We start from the raw sequence: 25,305 nt of genomic DNA on the forward strand, positions 1-25,305 counted from the left end.
ACTAGAGAAACAACACACTGAGAAGATCTACTAGTTCATCATCAGCATCGTTATAAACTAGAGAAACAACACTGAGAAGATCTACTAGTTCATCATCATCATCATTATAGACTAGAGAAACAACACACTGAGAAGATCTACTAGTTCATCATCAGCATCGTTATAAACTAGAGAAACAACACTGAGAAGATCTACTAGTTCATCATCATCATCGTTATAGACTAGAGAAACAACACTGAGAAGATCTATTAGTTCGTCATCATCATCGTTATAGACTAGAGAAACAACACACTGAGAAGATCTACTAGTTCATCATCATCATCGTCATATACTAAAGAAAGAACACACTGAGAAGATCGACTAGTTTATCATCATCATCGTTATAAACTAGAGAAACAACACTGAGAAGATCTACTAGTTCGTCATCATCATCGTTATAGACTAGAGAAACAACACTGAGAAGATCTACTAGTTCATCATCATCATCATCATTATAGACTGAAGAAAAACAAGAACATGAAGATCTACTAGTTCATCATCATCATTATAGACTGAAGAAAAACGACAACATGAAGATCTACTAGTCATAAAAAAACCATTGAAGTAAACAAATAATAATGATTGTATTATATATTATGTATGTTGAGAAATTTCGATATGCATTACCTAGACTTATTGAGTCAGGGAGATCATCATCATCATCATCATCATCATCATCATCAACTGTCACACTTGATCCTTATTATCCGTCGTCACATGAAAACAAGAGTAATCATCCGCTCTCTCCTACCCCACCGCCAACTTAAGCAACCCTATATTAGTGGCCATTGAATACAGACAGCTGCTTGAAGCAGCTTTCACTAAAGGCGAGACGGTAAATGAACCTGACCCATATTCACAAAAAGGTGTAAATTTACGTCTACGACTAGCACTTACGTCTGCCGTAGATTTACGTTTACGTGCAAGAAGCACCTTATTCTAAAAGACGGTCGTAAATGTAAACGTAACTTAGTTGGACGTAAATCTACGATTTAACACTATTAAAAAAAACCCATTAGAAACGATGGCTACCGGGTAAATAATAAATGCGCAAAAATGCGAGTAAATAAATCAGCACTGGAAATTTTACAGGACGGATTCTGACACTAATATGATTTTTAAATATCGAACGTTCGTAAAAATCCAAACACCTGTTGTCGGCAAATATCTGTTCCTCCAACATGATCGTTTTTTACATACCTGACAATGTCAAGATTATTAAATTTCCAAGCTTTTAATCCTTCTGACGTTCAAAGTGACTCCATTTTTTTTTTTAATGACTGAATATCATCCTTTTGTCTGTTCTAAAGATTGTTATTATTATTGTGTACATTCCACCTTTATTGGCGGTCCATTTTTTCTAGTGAAATTGTAAAAACTAAGTTTCAGTTACATTTTGATACATGTATTATACATGTTAATATTTTTATTTGTATTATTGGTGTCTGATAATATCTATTTTTTTGTCCCATGAAAAACACATTTTTAGCTTTGTTCATATTTATGCGCGCACGCGCGTGCACACACACACACACACACACACACACACAGTATAATATATAAAAATATAATAAAAATGTGTGCTTTTAATTGTATATATTTTCACTATGTGATAGTCCAACTACTAATAAATGACTATATATATTTATTTATTTTTCCAGTTATTTATATAAATTTATTTAATGTTTAGCATTAATGCAAAGTGACTCATATAAGATGCAAGTCAAAACATACAATTTCACTAGAAAAAATGGACCGCCAATAAAGGTGGAATGTACACAATCATAATAACAATCTTTAGAACAGACTATAGGATGATATTCAGTCATTTAAAAAAAAATGGAGTCACTTTGAACGTCAGAAGGATTAGAAGCTTGGAAATTTACTAATCTTGACATTGTCAGGTATGTAAACAAAAAAAAGATCATGTTGGAGGAACATATATTTGCCGACAACAGGTGTTTGGATTTTTACGAACGTTCGATATTAGTGTCAGAATCCGTACTGTAAAATTTCCAGTGCTGATTTATTTACTCGTCGTCGAGATTCAAACGACACCAGTAGAAGTTTTGAATCTGAATCGAGATTAGATCGCAAACTGCTTCAATTATTGGAACTGCTGCCAGTTTTCGTAAATAATAGTAAATAACGGCGATCGAGCTTGATTTATTATATGAACACGACTTACGTGCAGCGTAAGTTGTAACTGGAGGCACTCTTATATTTACGTCCAACTTTACACGTAACTTACGTTTTCGTTGTTTCGTGAATAGCTCTTCAGTCGTAGATTTACGTTTACGTGTAAAACTAGGGTTACGATGTTTTGTGAATATGGGTCCAGGTGTTCTTTATACTTCACACCGTAGGAATGGTGTACGGCAGGAATTAGTTGCACACGGTTTCTTTTTTTCTTCTTTTTTTTTTGCTTGGGTAAGCTCCATTTTCTCATTATCACCATAACATTTTTGTAAATATTTTAAAACATAAGAAACTAATGTATTTGAAATTTTACGTTGTAAAAGAAAGATATAAAATTATATTGTATGCGAAGTTTAGCGTCTGAATGTTAACAAATAGCTTAATACTTGGGCGAAACGTCCGCCGAAATCGTGATTGTTTTGCTTTCTTCAGTAATGTTAGATTAATACTGCAAACTATGAAAACATATACTTAATTTGACATATAGGATACAACATATAGTTTATTTAGATTAAGCATGCAAAGTTTGTACTCTTACCGCCAATATTAACTAAAATATTGCATTTATAAAATGGGTTGTTAAAAAATCAAATGTACGACGCGCACACCATGCTGGTGTAAAAGGACCTCCATACCTACCCGGACTTTCGTACCTGGTTTATTTTTAAGTGTGGTTTTTTTCCTAGGACTTGTATTCCTACCGGACTTAAATTCATTCTACAACAGTGACAGGAATACTAGTCCGGCAAATTAGATGTCCGTTTGTTATACTCTGCAATTTACACGAGCTGTCGGAAAGTCACGAGAGAAAAAGTGAGGTTTTGGCAGTCTTCCCTCGTAGTGTGATGGATAAGTGTACGATTCTCGCGAGATTATTGTGGTTTCAAATGTTAGGTACATTTTTAAATGACCAGTTACTACAATATAAAAATAATAGGAATAATAAGCATAAAATATTGTCTTTTATAGATGAACAATTACAAATAGCATCAAAACACGTGAAATTATTTATCACAGACTGCCTTATGGCAGTTTTGACCATCATAAGCATAATACACGAGTTGGGGGTCTCTGTATTATTATTTATTATACCTGACCGTTAATTAGGCACACTATGAGCTTACAAGGTGGAGGTGAGGGTCGGGGAGTTACTGTCCCCCAGTGCTGGAGGGTTGGGGGGGGGGGCTCAATTGAAACGTTCGGGCAAAATGAGCTGGCCTGAAAACTTCACCATGTATTTCCATCATTCTACTCACAATATTAGTTGTAATCCATGTAAAAATGCATACTGATATGTTTGGAATCTTGTATAGCTTCTTAGTAGTAATGCGAATACAAATTTACGTTGTGTTCCAGATTCGGACTTTTTCGTTTCATTCCGGCAATACAAATCAGCCTGCCTCTCCCCCCTCCACCTCTTCTCTCAAAAACGGAGTCTGAATGCTTATTATGAACAAAACTGTCAGGTATAAACGTGTCATGAGTAGTTAGTATGTTTAAAAAGTATCTCTGTAAATTGTGTGTGCATATTATTGATAGTATGATAATTTTTCAGGGGTTACTGTTTTGTTTTAGTCGGTGTAGTGACCTATTGAGCTGTTAAAACCTTCTCTTAGTCATTGATATTTGTATTAATTGATAAACCTTAATGAAAACCATTTTTTACCGATGATATGGTTGGTTCCGATTAAGATATCATAGAGCCAATATGCACTGTTGGGGGAGTTATCATATTATGTTAGACCAAATTCTTTTTTAAATTAGCAAAATTGACAAAGTAGGCACACGTTCAGTAAGTTATGTGGGGGGTGTCTAGACTGACAAGTAGAAATTTGCTTTGAAGAGGGGAGTTTAGACCAAGCCACCCACCCCACACCCTATGTACACGCGCCTGCAACATTACTGACACAAAGCCATTAACTTAAAATATAAAATAACAAGATAATTTATATAACGCAAATATCACATTTGTATTGTTGAATTATTTATTATTATCAAATACCAGTACATAATGTTTAACAGACCATTGTGTTGGTATATCATATGGGCAAGTTATACATGTAACATGCATCTAATTATACAAAACGTTTTCGAGTTTTCAAACATTACTTTTAAATGTTTAAGCATTTATTAGTTGGAACAACACGCAATGAATAAAGACCTTGGTTCTGCTCATGTAATAAGGTCAGCAGAATGTATACATACTCTTGAAAATGATATAAATGGAAAATATTGGAATAAATAGAAAATATTTAAATAAAAAGAGGCGCCAGTATCCTAAGTTAATTAAATAAACCGGAATGGAAACTGCTTTTCGTTTTGTTTACATTTATAATTTAATTTTAACATGTACGACCGAACTTAAATTTTGGATTGTCCAGGAATGCAAGTCCGGCCCGGACTTAATATCCTGGCAGTCAGACCAGTATCCCTAAGGAACGTAAGTCCTAGGACTTGCATTCCTAGGTATATTAGACCTAGAACCTGTATTCCTAGAAGATTAAGTCCGGGCAGATAACTGTTCCTACGGACTTGCATTCCGTTTACACCGGTTTTGACTAGTGTACGATTTCAATCTAATTAAAATTAGCTCCACTATTACATGTGGATCTAACACCAGCCAGTTGGAGCTCATGTCCACCAATCAAAACCTTACTTGCAGAATCCTGCCAGTGATTTAAAAATAACAACACTGCGTAGTCCCCAATGTCCAGGTAATATTTCGTCTGTAAATAATAATTTAAATATTGACCAATCACACTTCGCCTTTTATAACGTTATTTGGGAGCATACAAATTCTAAAAATATCGGGCGAGTCTATTTTAGTGGCCGCAGTACAGCGAACCATACCAATACGTACGGGGTGGGTTATCAGTCTTCAATTTTACATTAAAAATTATTTATTTATTTATTAAAAAAAAAAAAAAAATCAGTCTTCAGTTTTACATTACAAATTATTTATTTTATAAAATAAAACATGTTTTAAGGCATTCGTAATTCACACGAAACATGCCGTATACCCTCAGGATAATTCGGAATGTTTTCAAATTATTTTTAAATCACTGGCAGGATTCTGCAAGTAAGGTTTTGATTGGTGGACATGAGCTCCAACTGGCTGGTGTTAGATCCACATGTAATAGTGGAGCTAATTTTAATTAGATTGGTACGATTTCAATACCCACCCAGTGTACGACGTGCACCCATCAATTAAAAACAAATATACTGCATAGTTTTAATTCACTATTTTAAATATTTCTTTCAGGGCACCATTATCATGGAACCATATGGTTGTAAACATTATAATTAGACAAATACAAGTTCAGTGACGTAATAAAACACTGTTCAGGCAATCCATCTTTAAAATTATCAATACTTAAGTGAGGTTTCAAATAAGTTGAAGTATGTAAAAAAAACATATAACTGTATTCCTGAGTGAGGATCGAAGCAGAACGCAAATATATTTCAGTTGCTACGGTCATAACTGTGCCAGAAAATTCAGCATTTCACTACAAACTGATTCTCTGTTAAGGAGACATCACATATGAGAAATAGCCATGAAAATAACCGAGACACCATGTATGAAAAATAGCCATGAAAATAACCGAGACGCCATGTATGAGAAATAGCCATGAAAATAACCGATTATATACAAGCAATGCAATCGTAATGTTTGTCTTGTCAGTTAGTTATTCTCGGGAATATGTTCATACAAGACACTCGTATTGTGTGGCGTCGCCTTTAGAGGCGAAGATCCTACTCCATATTAGATTAGGCATCGAGTTTGAGTAAACTTATAAATAAAACAATATAAATAGTTCATTTAATCTCGGTTAATGCAAAAATAAGTAAGTTCAAAATAAAAATATGCCTGACAATATTTTCGTATACAAAGTTTGGTTACTTTCTAGGTAAACAAAGATGTACTGATTGTGGACACTTGTAAAACAACAAAATAGTAAAACATTTTTGTGTATGCACTGATATTCAGTTGAAATGACATGGAAAAAAGTATGGCAGCAGTCTGTGCACTTAAAAACAAATATCTACGTTTTCTATGAAATACAGCAAAACCAATTATAGAACAATTTAATCACTGCGCCAAGCATCTTCTGTCTTTGTGTTTATTCAAGGGAGAACGGTGTTTGTACCGTGCTCCACATTCACATAATTAAACTAGAGTGCGAGTATACTTTTCACATGATCCTTTTACGATATCTTTTGTAGCGAAACTTTTTACATGTTCCATAATTTCACACAAATAATAACTGAACTTTTCATGATGTTTATGCTACTGATAACATGAACAAAATAAATATGAAAACTCCTGGGTTTGTCCACACACACACACACAGTTCAACAGTCACATCTATATAGTACCTGTATACTAATTTGGATAGAAATGTAGTTATAAAAGAAAACTAATTCAAGAAGAACACTATGTAACGAGACAACCAAAACGTTACGGGGTGCAATTCGTTCACTTTGAAAATTGGCAAATGGGTGCGCGTCGTATATATGGGCTGGTGCGCGTCGTATACATGGGCTGGTGCGCGTCGTATACATGGGCTGGTGCGCGTCGTACACTGGTTTATTCACTATGCTCCTCTTTGGAAGCGGATTGTGCAATTAATAATAACAGAAAGTTTAGATATTTTACATGAAGATTTAGCGATCATCTACGAAAAAGGTTGTGTTATGTGGTTTTTGTTGTGAAAGAGTGCTGAAGTGTTACGGTGGACACCGAACCAGTGCTGTTTATTCATGCTGTTCGTGAATGGCAAAAGAAAAACATGCGATTTTCGGTATAAAAGTCAACTAAATTGTATATTTTTACAGCCTAAAATTGCATATAGATTAGTTAATTATGTATTGAGATATTATTTTTTTTAATATCACGGTAATAACGAAATGAATTCTTACTTTAGTGATAAAAATCAAGCATTTCCTGGTGTGCAATTAACCCTGCCGTACATCGTTCCTACAGTATGTACTTACGAGAATTCTCAAATACGGCGCTACCATTCCGCCTATTCTGGCGAAGGCAGACGATATCCCCATACCAGCCGCCCTGAAAGATATTGACCAGTTAAAGGTTTTATTCATTTCATTTCAACTTATTGTCGTGCTTATATCCAATTAAGGTTCAAGCACACTTTCCTGAGCACACACCTCAGCTATCTGGGCCGTCTGTCCAGGACTGTGGGTTAGTTGTTAGTTGGTTAGTGGTTAGTGAGAGAGAAGATGGTGAAGTGGCCTTACACCTACCCACTGAGCCCTTAAGAACATGCTCTGGATTAGAGCCAGTACCGGTCTGCGAACCCTGTACCTACCAGCCTGAAGTCCGATGGCTTAACCACTGCGCCACCGAGGCCGGTTTTGACAAGTTAAAGGTTTTAGAAGGCTAGTTTGTTTTGTTTAACGACACCACTAGAACACATTGATTTATTAGTCATTGGCTATTGGATGTCAATTTGTTTAACGACACCATTAGAACACATTGATTTATTAGTCATTGGCTATTGGATGTCAATTTGTTTAACGACACCATTAGAACACATTGATTTATTAGTCATTGGCTATTGGAAGTCAATTTGTTTAACGACACCATTAGAACACATTGATTTATTAGTCATTGGCTATTGGATGTCAATTTGTTTAACGACACCATTAGAACACATTGATTTATTAGTCATTGGCTATTGGATGTCAATTTGTTTTTAAATATTAGCTGTTACAGTACATGTCCTTAGAACATATATGTACTGTTCAGACTGTAATACAATCAACAAAGATAAAATTTGTTTTGATTAACGATACCACTAGAGCACATTGATTTATTAGTCATCGGCAATTGTAATTTCGAAATTAAGTTTTAGAAGGGAAACCCTCTACATTTTTTTAGTAGTAGCAAGGGGTCTTTTATATGCACCATCCCACAGACAGGATAGCACATATCACAGCCTTTGATATACCAGTCGTGTTGCATTGGCTGAAACGAGTAATAGTCCAAGAGGCCTACCGGCGGAGATCGATCCCAGACCAACCACGCACCATTAGACTACATACCAGTGATTTGAAAAGAATTTGAAAACATTCGTGATTATGCCGAGGGTATACGAAATCATTCGGGTGAATTACGAAGTATGCCGGACACTAATTTCAATATAAACTTTTATATAGAATTCGTTTCAAGACGAAAAAACAAAACGTGATGGTATAGCCATAAAATCAGAGTTTATTACTGCACTTTTCTCCCTGTTTTTTAATGTTGAAATAGACCAACAAGTTCGCCTATTGCATAAATAGTCTCGCCCGATATTTTTAGAATTTTTATGCACCCGAATAACGCTATAAAAGGCGAAGTGTAATTGGTCGATATTTAAATTGTTATTTATAGATGAAATGTCACCTGAAATGTCTACGAAATGCTGTTAGATCTACTGGTAGACCAGTAGAGCTGATTTTAATCAGATTGCGACTATGGTTTTGGAATATGATCAGTCGATTAAAATACACATTCAATGTGATTGGATAATTATTATTTTTGCAAGGGGGGGGGGGGGGGGCAGGATGGCTTTTGCCCGAATTAAACGAAAATACCCATATTAGCATTACTGCCAAACATCTATATGATATAGGGTTACAAATGAATCACTACGCATTTTTACATGGATTACAACTTGGTTAGAATTATGAAATTACATAGTGAAATGGCTTCAGGCCACCTCCATTTGCCCGAATATCCCTATCGTTTTTGTTACGGGCGGGACGTAACCCATTGGAAAAGAGCTCGCTTGATGCGCGGTCGGTATGGGATCGATCCCCGTCGGTGGGCCCATTGGGCTATTTCACGTTCCAGCCAGTGCACCACGACTGGTATATCAAAGGCAGTGGTATGTGTTATTCTGTCTGTGGGAAAGTGCATATAAAAGATACCTTTCTGCATTAGGAAAGATGTAGCAGGTTTCCTCTGATAACTACGAGTCAGAATTACCAAACGTTTGACATCCAATAGCCGATGATTGATTAATCAATATGCTCTAGTGGTGTCGTTAAACAAAACAAGCTTTAGCACTGGGGGAGGGTGGGAGAGCAATTTCCCTTCAACATGCCTGTCTTATACTTGCCTTAGGTTTGTTGGGAAAACTTCTGGCCCATACACAAACAGTGCACGAAACGAAGCTGAGATAGCGAATTTTCCAAGAAGATTGAATACATTTGACATTATTTTTCCAATCTCACTATTTCCTGAAATATGAAATGCATAGATTAGTATAAACAAAACACCAATGTTTTAGCTAACTCAAATGCAAACAAATATGTTAAGGACATTTAATTATTCAGCATGCTAGATAATTAATTTGTTTAAAAAAAAAAAACTTATGGAAGGAAAGAAGGAAATGTTTTATTTAACGACGCACTCAACACATTTTATTTACGGTTATATGACGTCAGACATATTAGGGTTAAAGCCAACACAGATATTGAGAGAGGAAACCCGCTGTCACCACTTCATGGGCTACTCTTTTTCGAAGAACAGCAACGGACTCTTTTATATGCATCTTCCCACAAACAGGATAGTACATACCACAGCCTTTGATACACCAGTTGTGGAGCACTGGCTGGAACGAGAAATAGCCCAATGGGCCCATATAGGGTTCGAAACAAATCACTACGCATTTGTACATACATGCATATATATATATATATATATATATATATATATATATATATATATATATGTGTGTGTGTGTGTATGTATATATACATCTCACATATATATATACATGTATATATTTCAGAAAAATACATTACGTATGTTTCCATTTCCAATAAAGGCTATTTAAATTTTATTTAAAACAATATTGAAAATCCTGCATTAAAATAGTTTTTTAGTTAAAAGGAAATAGTTAACTCTTTGGAATAATGACGCAATTCGTATGATTTATTTCTTGAATAGTGACATAATTTGTTTGATTTGCTGTATAGTGTAGGGGCCTATGCACTGAAAACATTAGAATGACATCACATATTTATAAGGCGTTCTCGTTTTCTGGAAATATTTGGAACATTTAACGTAGAGTTTTGCGCAAAAGTAGGATTAGGCCTACAACCTTTTGCTCGTTATTGGGAATACAAGTATCCAGTAAAATAGATTTTGAGCCTTAATATAAACATAAATATATAATGAATGAATAAATCTTTAATTTAATATTTAAACAAAATTAAAATTCTGTGTCTCATACCTGTCAACTCTCATGCATTTGTCGTGAGTCTCACGCATTTGTAATAAACATCACGCTCTCACGCAACGTTACTATAATCTCAAAGTTTTTCTAAAAATAATTTTTTTTTATAATCGTGGTTTATATTTTAGAGCTGAAAGGAATTATATGCTGATTATGCAGGTCTCTGAATTCGTTACCTGTTAATAATAAAACAGCATATTGAACCTATTCTCGGTTCAGTACCAACAATCACTCGCGGGTGCTACCGATGACCGACTTGTATGGTTTAACATTAACCATATTAATTAGTAAAACTTGCACTCGCTCGATTTTTTTTTTAGAGATTTCCATTTTGGACTTAAACAAACAACAAAAAAGCTCGTCCTGGGCCCGACCAAGAGCCTGCAGTCCCTGGACCCTGATTTTTAATTTTCTCACGCCTAAGAATTGCCACAGGTTGACAGCTCTGGTGTCTTAATTTAGTATATTTTTAAAACTATCTGATCGGCCGTACCGTATCAATACAGAAACATACAATTATTCTAATAGGCTTTTAATAGTTGTAGGCTGAAGAAGAAAAAAAAACAGAAAAAAAAAAGCATTAAAGGAAATATTAATTACATAATTTTGCAAACAAGTAGTGTAGTGGAAGTCTCAAGAATAATAGTGTTTCTAGGATAGTCTTGAATGTCATTGGTGTTACACATTGTCATTGGTGTTACTTGTTTTGTCATTGGTGTTACGCAAGAATCTTTCAGCTGTCATTTCTCAAGAAACTTTATTTTTGAAATTTAAATTGTTTATTTAGGAAAGCATACCTTCTACCTTTATGACTTTGATGAAATTTATTTTGAAGGACTCCATATTTTTAAATAATTAAAACTGCCACAGTGTATAATTTAAGTCACATACAGAATATCCGTGTGGAAATGCACAAATACACTCTTGGATAGTTTTTAATTCTAAAGTTATTTCATATATGTTATTAGGGACACCCAAATAACACATACATGTGCTCTTGATCACTATAAATCAATTGGATCACACTGCTGAACTACCTCACTTGTCCGGTAACACCAGTGGCATAATGAACTTGTTCAAAGAGTAACAAGTGCAGGCCGATTACAGTTCTGCGTGGCCAGATATAATTTTGTCTTTGTTCATCTAGTTCCAAAAGTTAACAATAAATATTTATATATTTTAATTGTTTTATCTTAAATTTGTATTTTGAAAACTGACGCTTTCTGTAGAATTACCCATGTATGTATGTATGTATGTATGTATGTATGTATCTATGTATGTATGTATGTATGTATGTGTATATACATGTGTGTGTGTGTGTGTGTGTGTGTATATATATATATATATATATATATGTATATATGGATTACAACTACTTTGAGGGTAGAATGGTAAACATATATGGTAAAAAGGATAGCACATTTTCTATAATTTTTCCCGAATTTGAGGTTTTGCCCCCGTCTCGTACGCTTATGGCGGTGTGAATCACAATGCACCACATTTAAAAGCAAAAATCAAATAAGTAACCGTGGTTTTGTCTAGTTCCCTTTTTGGGAGCACCTATTAATGTTTGGGAATCGATTGGATTTTCAGCGTCGATCATCGGTAATAATCTGTTGTGTGTTTTATGCATATATTAATTATTATAATTATTAATATTATAATTTTTATATTATTATTATTAATATTATTATTAATTATTATTACTATTTTTAATGCGTGTTCTTTGTTTTGAGTTGTTTAGTTCCACAGCCAACTCATTATTGAGATGAATTTATGCGTTGCTATAAGAGCTTTGTAATACGTAATGCAATAAACTTCGTGTAGTATATATAGCGCTACCGTAAGTAGTTTAAATACCCGCATTTCCTAAAATGGCGACGGACGTTATTAGGAACACTCCTGCTAGAACGTGGAAGATAATGCTCACTTGTTTCCGTCCAGTTCTGAAAACAAACAATTAAAACAAGTCTCGGTTCATGCTCACAACGTAAACCTACATAGCAGCAGCGTTAAAGTTAGTTTGTTTTGTTCAATGTGCTCTGGTGGTGTCGTTAAACACTGGCGTAGGAAGGTGCTAAAACGTTGGGGGGGGGGGGCACAATTTATAAATACATATATAAATATATAAAAACCATCGTTGCTGCTACAAAATGGGGGCATATGAAAATGACCTGTTATAACTGACAATTGATACATTAAATTAATCCACTTATATATATATATATATATATATATATACACATACGCACGCACGCACGCGCATACACACACACTTGGATCAGAAAGTGGGAGAGTAAAGTATATGGAGGTCAAAAACGGGGGCACTGGATATTACACATCTCCCCAGCTGAAATGTGTGTGTGTGTGTGTGTGTGTGTGTGTGTGTGTGTGTGTGTGTGTGTGTGTGTGTGCGTGTATGTGTGTGTGTACGTACGTGCGCGTGTGTGTACACGTATTTATTACAAAGCGCAACCCACCCCTACCACCTCATATAATTTTAAATACTGTAAATCAGAAAATATTAGCTATCTTAAAATTAAGCGAACTCCAAAAAGGTCACATATTAACCATATAAAACTTTAGCGAGATCGGCATATCCGACATTTAAAAAAAAAGCTTAAAAAGACAGGCGCTAGTTATTATTATTAAAAATGCACGTGCGTCTGAGAAGTAACGGTTATGGAGTCGAGTTTTAGTCTATTCCACCGTTTCAACGTCACAGGCTCTTGTTTCACTATGTTGTTACTTTATCCAAATGAGTTACAGGTTTGTAGATTAAGTAAAGTTAGTGTCCATTTTAACATCACAGACTCTTGTTTCACTATGTTGTTACTTTATCCAAATGAGTTACAGGTTTATAGATTAAGTAAAGTTAGTGTCCATTTTTAAGTGTTAAAACTAGGGTCTGTGACTTTAAGTTACTGGATGGGCTCTAAGATATATTTTGACGGTATGCAGCTTATAGACAAGTTAAATGTAATGGAAACTGCAGTAATGTGTATGCTAACAAACCATTGTAGTGTGTTCAGTTAGTCATCGCAAAACAATTGCACAAACGTCTAACGAAATAGTAAATTTTTGTCTCTTTACATTTAGCGTCAATTAGCGTTAGGGTTAGTTTTTTAATTGGTAGTGGTTAGTGAGAGCGAACAAGGTGTAGTGGTAATACACCTACCCATTGAGTCGTTAAAAACTCGCTCTGGGTGGGAGCCTGCACCGGGCTGCGAATCCTGTACCTACCAGCCTTATGTCGGACGTCTTAACCACGACACCACCGAGGCCGGTGTTACAATATTAATCTGGTTTACAGAAAGCGTTTTGTATGGGCTCGCTAAATTCACTAATATTTTATATTGACTAACATTTCCTGGTTTACTGTTGCACTATCTACATGTTTACTTATGGTACAGGAATTGAATAGTGACGGCTGAGGGGGTCTCCACGATGGCGATCAGGAAGAAGTTGAGGAATCTGTCGCCAACCAATGAAGAGGAGGTCAAGAACAAACCGTAATACGTTAAGCTGTTCACACACCTACAACGAATCAACAATATGAACAGTTCTATAATAATGATGATGATGATGACGACGATGATGATGATGATGATGATAAATTCATTTCATTTAAACTTACTTTCGTATTTCCAATTAACGTTCAAGCACGCTGTCCTGGGCACACACCTCAGCTACCTGGGCTGTATGTCAAGGACAGTGGGTTAGTGATTATGATTAGTCGTTAGTGAGAGAGAAGAGGCTACAGTTGTCGTAAAACGACCCATTGGGTCGTTAAACTCGCTCTGGGTGGGAGCCGGTACCGGGCTGAGAACCCTGTACCTACCAGCCTTATGTCCGGTGGCTTAACCACGACACCACCGAAGTCGGTCAATAATAAATTAGTGCATTTTTCTAATTATTTTATTGTATTATTGATCGTTTTATTATTTGCGTACGAGTAAGCGCACATTTGTAGGGATGAACTTCCAATTTTGCCTACATAGTTTCGGACAAGAGGCCGCTTGAATCATTAATAAAATGAGCATACATGAACATAGCAATTAATTATTAATTTCCGTTATATTTAAATTGCGTAAATATATTACTGTTGTGATGTGTTTATATTATGGAGAATGAATGAATGAATGAATGTTTAAGGACACCCCAGCACAAAAATACACATCGGCTATTCGGTGTCACAAATGGTAAATATTAGTAAGTTGGAAAAATTGTGCGTAATCCATTTGTTTTTCAAAAGTAATAAAATATGTTTCAATTAATTAATTAATTTAAAGAACTTTAAAATCTCAAAATATATATGACGGCTAAAAGCATAATACAAGGCCTAGCTTCATTTGCATTTTACAGACTCCCAACCTATAGTCCGTCCCGCAGGGAACGCTCTTATTTGCATATTATGAAATTTACTACTAGTTATTTATTTCTGAGCCGATTGTTTTCTATATTGCACACAAAATTATTTTTTTGGGTGGTGATGGTTTTTTCTTTCGGGGGGGGGGGGGGGGGGGGGTCAAAACTCGTTTACTTTTCTTCTTATGTCAAACCAAACTTTTTTTGTAGCAGGATCCTAATCCTAGATCTGACTGAAATTTAATTTGACTCTACTTCACTTTGTCACGAGTGGGGGAAAACACTAGTTCACTTAATGATTGTCTTTTATTTCTTTTAGGTTCATCGGGGTATGAAACAAAAATCATCTGCAAATTGTGTCAATCGGCGAAGTTTGCAGATGATTTGTTTTCATACCCAGATGTGACGGACCATGCTCTTATCTTTTCGCCTGTGGCGATGTTAATTGTTTTAGAGGGCCGTGTGCAGCTTGGTTACGTAATACCTCCGCGTGACCGTGCCCCCTAATACACACTTAGACAGGTGTGGAGGCCATGTGGCCAGTAGTTACGTAATAATTCCGGTAGTGCGGTTTATGACCAGGGTATTTCTGGTGAACTGGCGACAGTAAGTCTAGGCATCTAAGAAAATATACCGACTCTGGGAGTTGTGGAAATATCACATGATAGGTGAGGTACCGCGCTGTGCCCCCAGGATAAATAGATAGGATTTTAGATATATCGAGGAGAAACATTGGAAGTATCCAGGGGAACGGACGTCGTCCACTGAACGATCTATATAAGTTCAGTCCGGACGTGGTAAATATATTGTTCTGCTCTGTTGTATAACCTTGATGTGATTGATGTGACTTTAAATATTTTAATACTGTATTATACCAATATTCTTTAGACAGTGTTTCCGGTAAACTGACGAAGTAAATTGTAGGCTTCACTGTTCTAATATTTTTATACGAGTATTTGGTAATATAAAGCTTAGCCGGTCATCCTAGAGGACCTAGGTAAACTGTAGGTTATTGTCTTTATTGTGATAGGTACCAGTATTAATTCTGTATTACAAGGTTACTGTATGAGTAGTTAAGGGTTAATTAAAAATTAACCAGTTAGGAATAGAGTTGTAATTCCTTTATTAATTAAGTTCCCCTGGCAGCGTTTCTCAGTTATCACACGTGTGCGTGTTGTAACACGGTGAAGTGATTAGAATATTGTGTAAACTAGACACCTAGTGATTAACTAATTAAGTGATTAGTTCTGGGTTGTTATATTTGCTGTTGTTAATTAACTACTGCGGCAAGTACATTTGTCAGCGTAGTGTTAATACAGATTCCAAAGTGTATTGTGTTTTGTTGTGTTTTCTAGTGAACTAAACGTGCTATATATATATATAATATATATATATATATATATATATATATATATATATATATATATATATATATATAAGATCTTATCTCTGTTTATACCTAGAGCCGAGCCACTCGGGTATTAGACTGCCCGATACAGAGAGATCTAATAGATATACAGTTAGGAGAGATATTTGGATAATCGTGTTTTATTCAGTTACGGGTATTATAGGATCCCCGTGACACCAGATGAACCTAAAAGAAATAACAGACAATCCTTAAGTGAACCTTTTTTTCTTTCTTTTTTTCTTTTTTTTTCTTCTTTTTTTTTTTTGGGGGGTGGGGGGGGGGGGGGGGGTGTTGTTTTTTACTTATAATTAAATTTGAAACATACTTACTAATGCTATTTTAATCATTATTTTATTTTGATTTATTTTTGGTCCCACAAACAATAATGCTCCATAAGAAAGTAATAATAAAAAGGACGTCATTATAGATATGAGTTCCATAATGACATAATATTTACGGCCATCAATAAATGAACAAACTCCCGTTGCTATGGCTGGACCAATGGGATGACGTTGTATTGTAATGACTGTAACGGACATTTAATTATTGTAGGGTAAAACATGAACATTCCTTTGCCGATCGTAATCAGAGTGAAAGTAGTTTCATCCTGAAAAGCAATATTTTTGGTCAGTGCTCGAAAATTTATATAGTCATCATGTCTTGCCAGATTGACCTGGCAATTTACGATAAATAATTGATTATTCTTCGCATCTATGCAAGTGTATTTTATGTATAGACGATTCAATAAGAATATAAATATAATTTTGCTTATATAGTTTGTTACCGTTTCGTTATTTAGTGAACTATTCAAGGGTGTATACTACCAAATCAAATCCCATAGACGACAATAGTAACATATGTGGCTAAAACTCCTACCTGCAAAGTATCAACCGACATAAACGCCACGGATATAAATACTACCACCCCTTACACTTAAAGTGAATCAAAAAAAAATGGGGGTCAAGCTGCTCGTTTCTGAGATAATGGATAGCGTCTATGACTACCCTAGTTTCGCACAAAATTCGAGTACTTTTTTTTACAGGTACCCCATAACATGTTTCAAGCACAAGGCTACTTGACACATTGGTACTAGATGAAATAAAATTGCAATTTTTTTTTACCCAGATGAAACTATTATTTTTTACAACCAACACACTCACATTTATAACCAATCACAGGACTTGTGGTGTTGACTTCTCTATCAAAAGTTCGGTGCACCTCGAACCTTGACCCAGCCGGAAGTTATTTGGTTTAGTACTACCTCAAGAGTGTGGGATTTATCCAAAATAGCAGACGAGTCACGGGCACTGTTGGCTGGATATTGCGGGATTGATCATTCTGCAGTGTGGTATTTTAACGGGGAGTATAAATATATAAATCAGACTACTGCACGCTTACCAGATATAGCAGATAATTAAGGTCACCCTGAGTACTATCATCGAGCGGAATAAATCTAGAACCGTGTAATTTATCGACTTCTGGTATACATGTTGTGAAGCGATAGCAGTTGTCTCCCTTACAGCACTTGACAAACTCATATTTTCAGGATCTGTTACGACTTCCAGCTTTTCTGGTGTTAGCAATGGCTTTTGGTGTGAATTCACTTCCAGGCCATCAATCTGATCAGACAAACATTCACTACAGACAGCAGAACTTCTTGTCTCACCAGCAGAAGTGTCATCTTTTGTTGCAAGATGCCCGCATTTGTGTCCACACTGAGGTCGGTTATTCTCAACGCTGAGGTTTTCCTTCTCGGGTAGAGTCAGCGGTGTTTTCGTTTCTGTATCAGGGAACTTTTCTCGCAGCTCTTTCAGACTCTCCGTTGAACACGAAATGGCTACAGACTGGTCAGCTATCAGACTGTTCAAAACACCGAGAGCTTTTCTCGGGTTATATTTGTTCACCTTGGCAGCTTTGGATATCAATCGTCGGGCTTCGTCAAGCCTTCCATTGGCAAGGAGCCAACGAACAGATTCGTCAAGTGTCCTGAAAATATAATTATATATAGAGGATTTTACCACAGTGTTTCCGTATCATCAATATCATATATAAAGCCCCAGTCACACTGCGCCTGTGACCAGGTTGCGACCTAGCTACGACCGAAATTTTTTATTCGCGGGCAACTCGTAGAAATAGCGCGCGACTGCTCGCAGAGGTCGTGGGTGATCGCCAGAGCAAAATCGGTCGCAACAAGGTCGATGGTCATGTTCAAAACTTCTGACCTGCGATTCCAAATCGTAAGAGGTCGCAGACAGGTCTTACATGGTCGTACCACCAGTCGCGCAGGGACGCTCCACCAGTCGTGCATGATCGCGGGTCAAGTAGTCGCACGATTGGTCGTGCTACTGGCCATGTCACCTTACGATTGGTGGTACCACCAGTCATTAGCTCGCAGACCAGTATATTTGGAGTGGCTTCTGGGGTTCAGGTCTTACCTTTCGACCGACAGTTCAAAATTGCGCCAAATTCCCTCGATCAAAATTGCGCACCCTTTCCTGTCGTGGACGGAGCTACAACAGCTTGTTCTGAATGTGCACGTAAAACCCCATGAATGACATGACATGATATGACATGGGTTCAGGTCACTCTCCACTACGACACCTGAAGAGCGCATATCACTATGGCGCGTGTACCAGTGCCGCCAAGAAGACTCGAATTTATGTTGGCCCTTTCCCTTCTTGGGAGGCATAGCGAATTATAGTTTCAGTTTTAAAAGTTTGGCGAAGTGTACTCCTTCAGAGCTAGGTGACTACTGATGCTGGCACACGATCGCGAGCCTTTATATCGGATCGAGCGACCCACATCATGACTGGTTGCGATCAATCGTGCGACTGATAGCAGGTCACCACGATTGATCATACAATCGGTCACTGATCACCACCACTAGTCGCACGATTACCTATGATTGATCTTGCTATCGATCTTTTCCAATTGTTGGTGATCGCACGACCACGCATACCACCAATCGTACGATGACCTACCACCAGTCTTAAGAGCAATCACAGTATGCGATCGCAAATGAAGATCGTAGCAAACATTGCCGATTGGTCGTACCTCGGCCAAATTACCACCAATCGCACGATCCAGAAAACGTACAATCCATTGTGACTGAGAAATAAAAACTGCATTATGCAAGCCTCATGTTTCAGCAGCTAACACCTGTCTTAACGTAGTTCTATAGACACCTCAGCAGCTAACACGGGTCTTAACGTAGTTCTATAGACACCTCAACAGCTAAACGTAGTTCTATAGACACCTCAACAGATAAACGTAGTTCTATAGACACCTCAACAGATAAACGTAGTTCTATAGACACCCCAACAGCTAACACGTGTCTTAACGTACTTCTGTAGACACCTCAACAGCTAACACGTGTCTTAACATAGTTATATATATAGACACATCAACAGCTAACACATGTCTTAACGTAGTTCTATAGACACCTCAGCAGCTAACACGGGTCTTAACGTAGTTCTATAGACACCTCAACAGATAAACGTAGTTATATAGACACCCCAACCGCTAACACGTGTCTTAACGTACTTCTGTAGACACCTCAACAGCTAACACGTGTCTTAACATAGTTATATATATAGACACATCAACAGCTAACACATGTCTTAACGTAGTTCTATAGACACCTCATCAGCTAACACGGGTCTTAACGTAGTTCTATAGACACCTCAACAGCTAAACGTAGTTCTATAGACACCTCAACAGCTAAACGTAGTTCTATAGACACCTCAACAGATAAACGTAGTTCTATAACACCCCAACAGCTAACACGTGTCTTAACGTACTTCTGTAGACACCTCAACAGCTAACACGTGTCTTAACATAGTTATATATATATAGACACATCAACAGCTAACACGTCTTAACGTAGTTCTATAGACACCTCAGCAGATAGCACGTGTCTTAACGTAGTTCTATAGACACATCAACAGTTAACACGTGTCTTAACGTACTTCTGTAGACACCTCAACAGCTAACATGTGTCTTAACATAGTTCTATAGACACCTCAAAAGCTAAACGTAGTTCTATAAACACCTCAACAGCTAAACGTAGATTTATAGACACCTCAACAGGTAACACGTGTCTTAACATACTTCTATAGACACCTCAACAGGTAACACGTGTCTTAACATACTTCTATAGACACATCACCAGCTACCACAGGTCGTAACGTAGTTCTATAGACACATCAACAGCTATCACGTGTCTTAACATAGTTATATAGACACATCAACAGATAACACGTGTCGTAACATAGTTCTATAGACACCTCAACAGCTAACACGTGTCTTAATGTACTTCTGTAGACACCTCAACAGCTAACACGTGTCTTAACATAGTTCTATAGACACCTCAACAGCTAACACGCGTGTTAACGTAGTTCTATAGACACCTCAACAGCTAACACGTGTCTTACCTTTGTTCTATAGATACCTCAACAGCTAACACAGGTCTTAACCTAGTTCTATAGACACCTCAGCAGCTAACACGTGTGTTAACTTTGTTCTATATATACCTCAACAGCTAACACAGGTCTTAACCTAGTTCTATAGACACCTCAACAGCTAGCACGTGTCGTAACGTAGTTCTATGGACACCTCAATAGCTAACACGTGTCTTAACATAGTTCTATAGACACTTCAACAGTTAACACGTGTCTTAACGTACTTCTGCAGACACTTCAACAGCTAACACGTGTCTTAACGTAGTTCTATAGACACATCAACAGATAACACGTGTCTTAACGTAGTTCTATAGACACCTCAACAGCTAATACGCGTCTTAATGTAGTTCTATTTACACATCAACAACTACTACGCGTCTTAACGTAGTTCTATAGACACCTCAACAGCTAATACGCATCTTAACGTAGTTCTATAGACACATCAAGCTAACACGTGTCTTGACATAGTTATATAGACACATCAACAGCTAACACGCGTCTTAAGGTACTTCTATAGACACATCAACAGCTATCCCGTGTCTTAACGTAGTTTTACAGACACCTCAACAGCTAACACGGGTCTTAACAATGCCCTACAGATATTTCAGCAGCTAGGACGATTCTTAACAGTTCTTTAGACATCTCAACAGCTAACACGAGTCTTAAGATAGTTCCATAGACATTTCAACAGCTAACACGAGTCTTAAAATACTTCTGTTTAACAACCAACGATTAAGATATTACTGTATATAATTTTAAATATCATAGATGCCCATTTGAATGTCGCATGGTCTCTGTGAATACTGGACGTGCTCTTTTTAAACGTTTCACCTCGTCCATAAAGCAACAACTCCGTTTGTCCTACCCTGAATGTTCCTAACTAACGACAATTGACCATTGTATTGTTAATCATCGGCTATTGGATGTAAAACATTTTGTAATTTTGACATATAGTCTTAGAGAGGAAACCCGTTATAATTTTCCATTAGTAGGAAGGGAATTTTTATAGGCACCATCCCATAGACAGTAAAACACATACTACGGCCTTTGATATACCAGTCGTTGTGCACTGGCTGGAGCAAGAAATAGCCCAATGGGCCCACCGACGGGGATCGAGCCCAGACGATCAGCACATCAAGCGAGCGATTTTACCACTGGGCTACGTCCCACCACTTTATTTTGATAAATGTCATAACAATGAGAGATTACTCAACATCTACCGTACGTACTATCAACGATGGTCTACTGTTGCACCATTTCCTTTTACCACTGGGCTACGTCCCACCACTTTATTTTTGATAAATGTCATAACAATGAGAGATTACTCAACATCTACCGTACGTACTATCAACGATGGTCTACTGTTGCACCATTTCCTTTTACCACTGGGCTACGTCCCACCACTTTATTTTTGATAAATGTCATAACAATGAGAGATTACTCAACATCTACCGTACGTACTATCAACGATGGTCTACTGTTGCACCATTTCCTTTTACCACTGGGCTACGTCCCACCACTTTATTTTTGATAAATGTCATAACAATGAGAGATTACTCAACATCTACCGTACGTACTATCAACGATGGTCTACTGTTGCACCATTTCCTTTTACCACTGGGCTACGTCCCACCACTTTATTTTTGATAAATGTCATAACAATGAGAGACTACTCAACATCTACCGTACGTACTATCAACGATGGTCTACTGTTGCACCATTTCCTTTTACCACTGGGCTACGTCCCACCACTTTATTTTTGATAAATGTCATAACAATGAGAGATTACTCAACATCTACCGTACGTACTATCAACGATGGTCTACTGTTGCACCATTTCCTTTTACCACTGGGCTACGTCCCACCACTTTATTTGTGATAAATACCATAACAATGAGAGATTACTCAACATCTACCGTACGTACTATCAACGATGGTCTACTGTTGCACCATTTCCTTTTACCACTTGGCTACGTCCCACCACTTTATTTTTGATAAATGTCATAACAATGAGAGACTACTCAACATATACCGTACGTACTATCAACGATGGTCTACTGGTGCACCATTTCCTTTTACCACGGCCCATATTTGTTTCTAGGATAAAAACTTTTTTATTAGAGTATTCAATATGTGGACCGACGCGGTTATCGATGTACTTTTGGTAGAGTGTAAGTAAGATTTGACTTTACTTAGGCTGCAGTAGCATAACAGAAATAATACATGAGCAATAACACGTAACATGAAACATAAGAAAAAAAACATAAGAAATAACACATTACAAAAAAATGACACATGAAAATGACACATGAAAATGACACAGAAAAAATAAGTCAGAAGAAATGTAACACATAAGAAAAGGAAATAACACTTAATAAATTACAGCATATACAAAATGACACAAGAAAAATAAGGCATAATAAGATATAATATAATAAATTACACATAAGAAATAACACATATAAGAAATGATAAAAAAATAACAACACCCACACACATAAGAAGTAAGACCTAGCCCACGGAAGATTATTAAAGTGGTTTAAAAAGACGACTTACCAGTACAACACGACCACATAAATGGAAACGGAACCGTATATAAGCTGCGCATTTCTCCAATCAAAATCTCTCATTAAGTAAGCCAGGCCGGATAAACTGGCTAATGACGTCACCCAGACGAGTCCACTAATCATGACTGCCAGCGCCCGGTGGTAGGTGGGAAATAGCTCTACAAACATCGTGTAGGACGACAACTCACATCCCTGTCAGACAGAGAAGAAAGGAATGTTCAAAGACAATTTAGCACATTAGTCAATCAGAGGCTATCACGTGTCTTAACATAGTTCCATAGACATTTTAACAGCTAACACGAGTTTTAGCATAACTGTATAGATATTTAAGTAGCTAACACGTGCCTTACCAATGTTCTATAGAAATCTCAACACCTAACACGTTTCTTAACATAGTTCTATAGATATTTCAACAGCTAACACGTTTCTCAACATAGTTCTATAGATATTTCAACAGCTAACACGTGTCTTAACATAGTTCTATAGACATTTCGACAGCTAACACGTTTCTTAACATAGTTCTATAGATATTTCAACAGCTAACACGTGTCTTAACATAGTTCTATAGATATTTCAACAGCTAACACGTTTCTCAACATAGTTCTATCTATATTTCAACAGCTAACACCTGTCTGAACATAGTTCTATATATATTTCAACAGCTACCACGTGTCTTAACATAGTTCTATAGATATTTCAACAGATAACACGTGTCTTAACATAGTTCTATAGACATTTCGACAGCTAACAATGTTTAGTGTTTTCCCTAGCTTGTTTTAGCATGATACGGCACCATGCTTGAATAATCTAGCATCATCTTGCCTTAATCAGCACTATGCTGCCCTGAGATTAAACAAGCCTTATTCAGTAATTAATTCTAAAATTGCCTTTATAAAACACCCAAAAAGGTATTGTTAATTAATAAAATATGCCTTTTATATATTTTGCCATTCATTTATTACAGCAAACACATAAATTACATTAATGTTTATTTTAATTAATTTTTGTGTATTTTTAATGAAAAACAAGTGCCCCAAAAATGTTTGGTTTACCATGCCTTGCCAAATTTCTAGGGAAATCACTAATGTTCTATAGATGTTTCAGCAGCTAACACGTGTCTTAGCATAGTTCTATACACATATAGCACAACATTTATCCAACACGTTTCTTAACATGGTTCTATAGACATTTCAGGGAAGATAACTGTGATCAGTGGTCACATGACTTGTGCGACTATATATCCAGATTTGTGTCAACTAAATGGGAAGATAACTGTGATCAGTGGCCACTTAACTCGTGCGACTATATTTCTGGATTTGTGTCAACTAAATGGGAAAATAATTTTGATCTGTGGTCACTTGACTTGTGTGACTATATTTCTGGATTTGTGTCAACTAAACTGGAAGATAATTTTGATCTGTGGTCACTTGACTTGTGCGACTATATTTCTGGATTTGTGTCAACTAAATGGGAAGATACCTGTGATCTGTGGTCACTTGACTTGTGTGACTATATTTCCAGATTTGTGTCAACTAAACTGGAAGATAATTTTGATCTGTGGTCACTTGACTTGTGCGACTATATATCCGAAATTTTGTCAACTAAATGGGAAGATAATTTTGATCTGTGGTCACTTGACTTGTGCGACTATATTTCCGAAATTTTGTCAACTAAATGGGAAGATACCTGTGATCTGTGCCCACTTTATTTGTGCAACTATATGTACTGGCCTCGGTGGCGTCGCGGTTAAGCCATAGGACTACAGGCTGGTAGGTACAGTATTCGCAGCCCGGTACCGGCTCCAACCCAGAACGAGTTCTTAAGGGCTCAATGGGTAGGTGTAAGGCCACTACACCCTCTTCTTTCTCACTAACTAATATCCAACTAACAACTAACCCACTGTCCTCGACAGACAGCCCTGATAGCTGAGATGTGTGCCCAGGACAGCGTGCTTGGACCTTAATAAGCACAAATGAATGAATGAATGTTTAACGACACCTCAGCACGAAAAATAC

The 25,305-nt window shown here is 36.8% G+C and overlaps 1 protein-coding gene across 1 annotated transcript in view; it reads right to left on the bottom strand.

Annotated features, from left to right (window-relative positions):
• LOC121388874 (solute carrier family 22 member 8-like) overlaps positions 1-25,305 on the bottom strand; it is a 57,425-nt gene that overhangs the window by 1,095 nt on the left and 31,025 nt on the right. The window contains exons 5-10 of the mRNA XM_041520406.1: positions 23,280-23,482; positions 17,662-18,249; positions 13,890-14,024; positions 12,348-12,433; positions 9,366-9,486; positions 7,234-7,306 (exon numbers count right to left, since the gene is read on the bottom strand). Coding sequence (XP_041376340.1) covers positions 7,234-7,306; positions 9,366-9,486; positions 12,348-12,433; positions 13,890-14,024; positions 17,662-18,249; positions 23,280-23,482 — 1,206 coding nt within the window. The remainder of the gene's footprint in view (positions 1-7,233; positions 7,307-9,365; positions 9,487-12,347; positions 12,434-13,889; positions 14,025-17,661; positions 18,250-23,279; positions 23,483-25,305) is intronic.

The sequence above is a fragment of the Gigantopelta aegis genome, chromosome 2, assembly GCF_016097555.1.
Source record: "Gigantopelta aegis isolate Gae_Host chromosome 2, Gae_host_genome, whole genome shotgun sequence".
Taxonomy (NCBI): domain Eukaryota; kingdom Metazoa; phylum Mollusca; class Gastropoda; order Neomphalida; family Peltospiridae; genus Gigantopelta; species Gigantopelta aegis.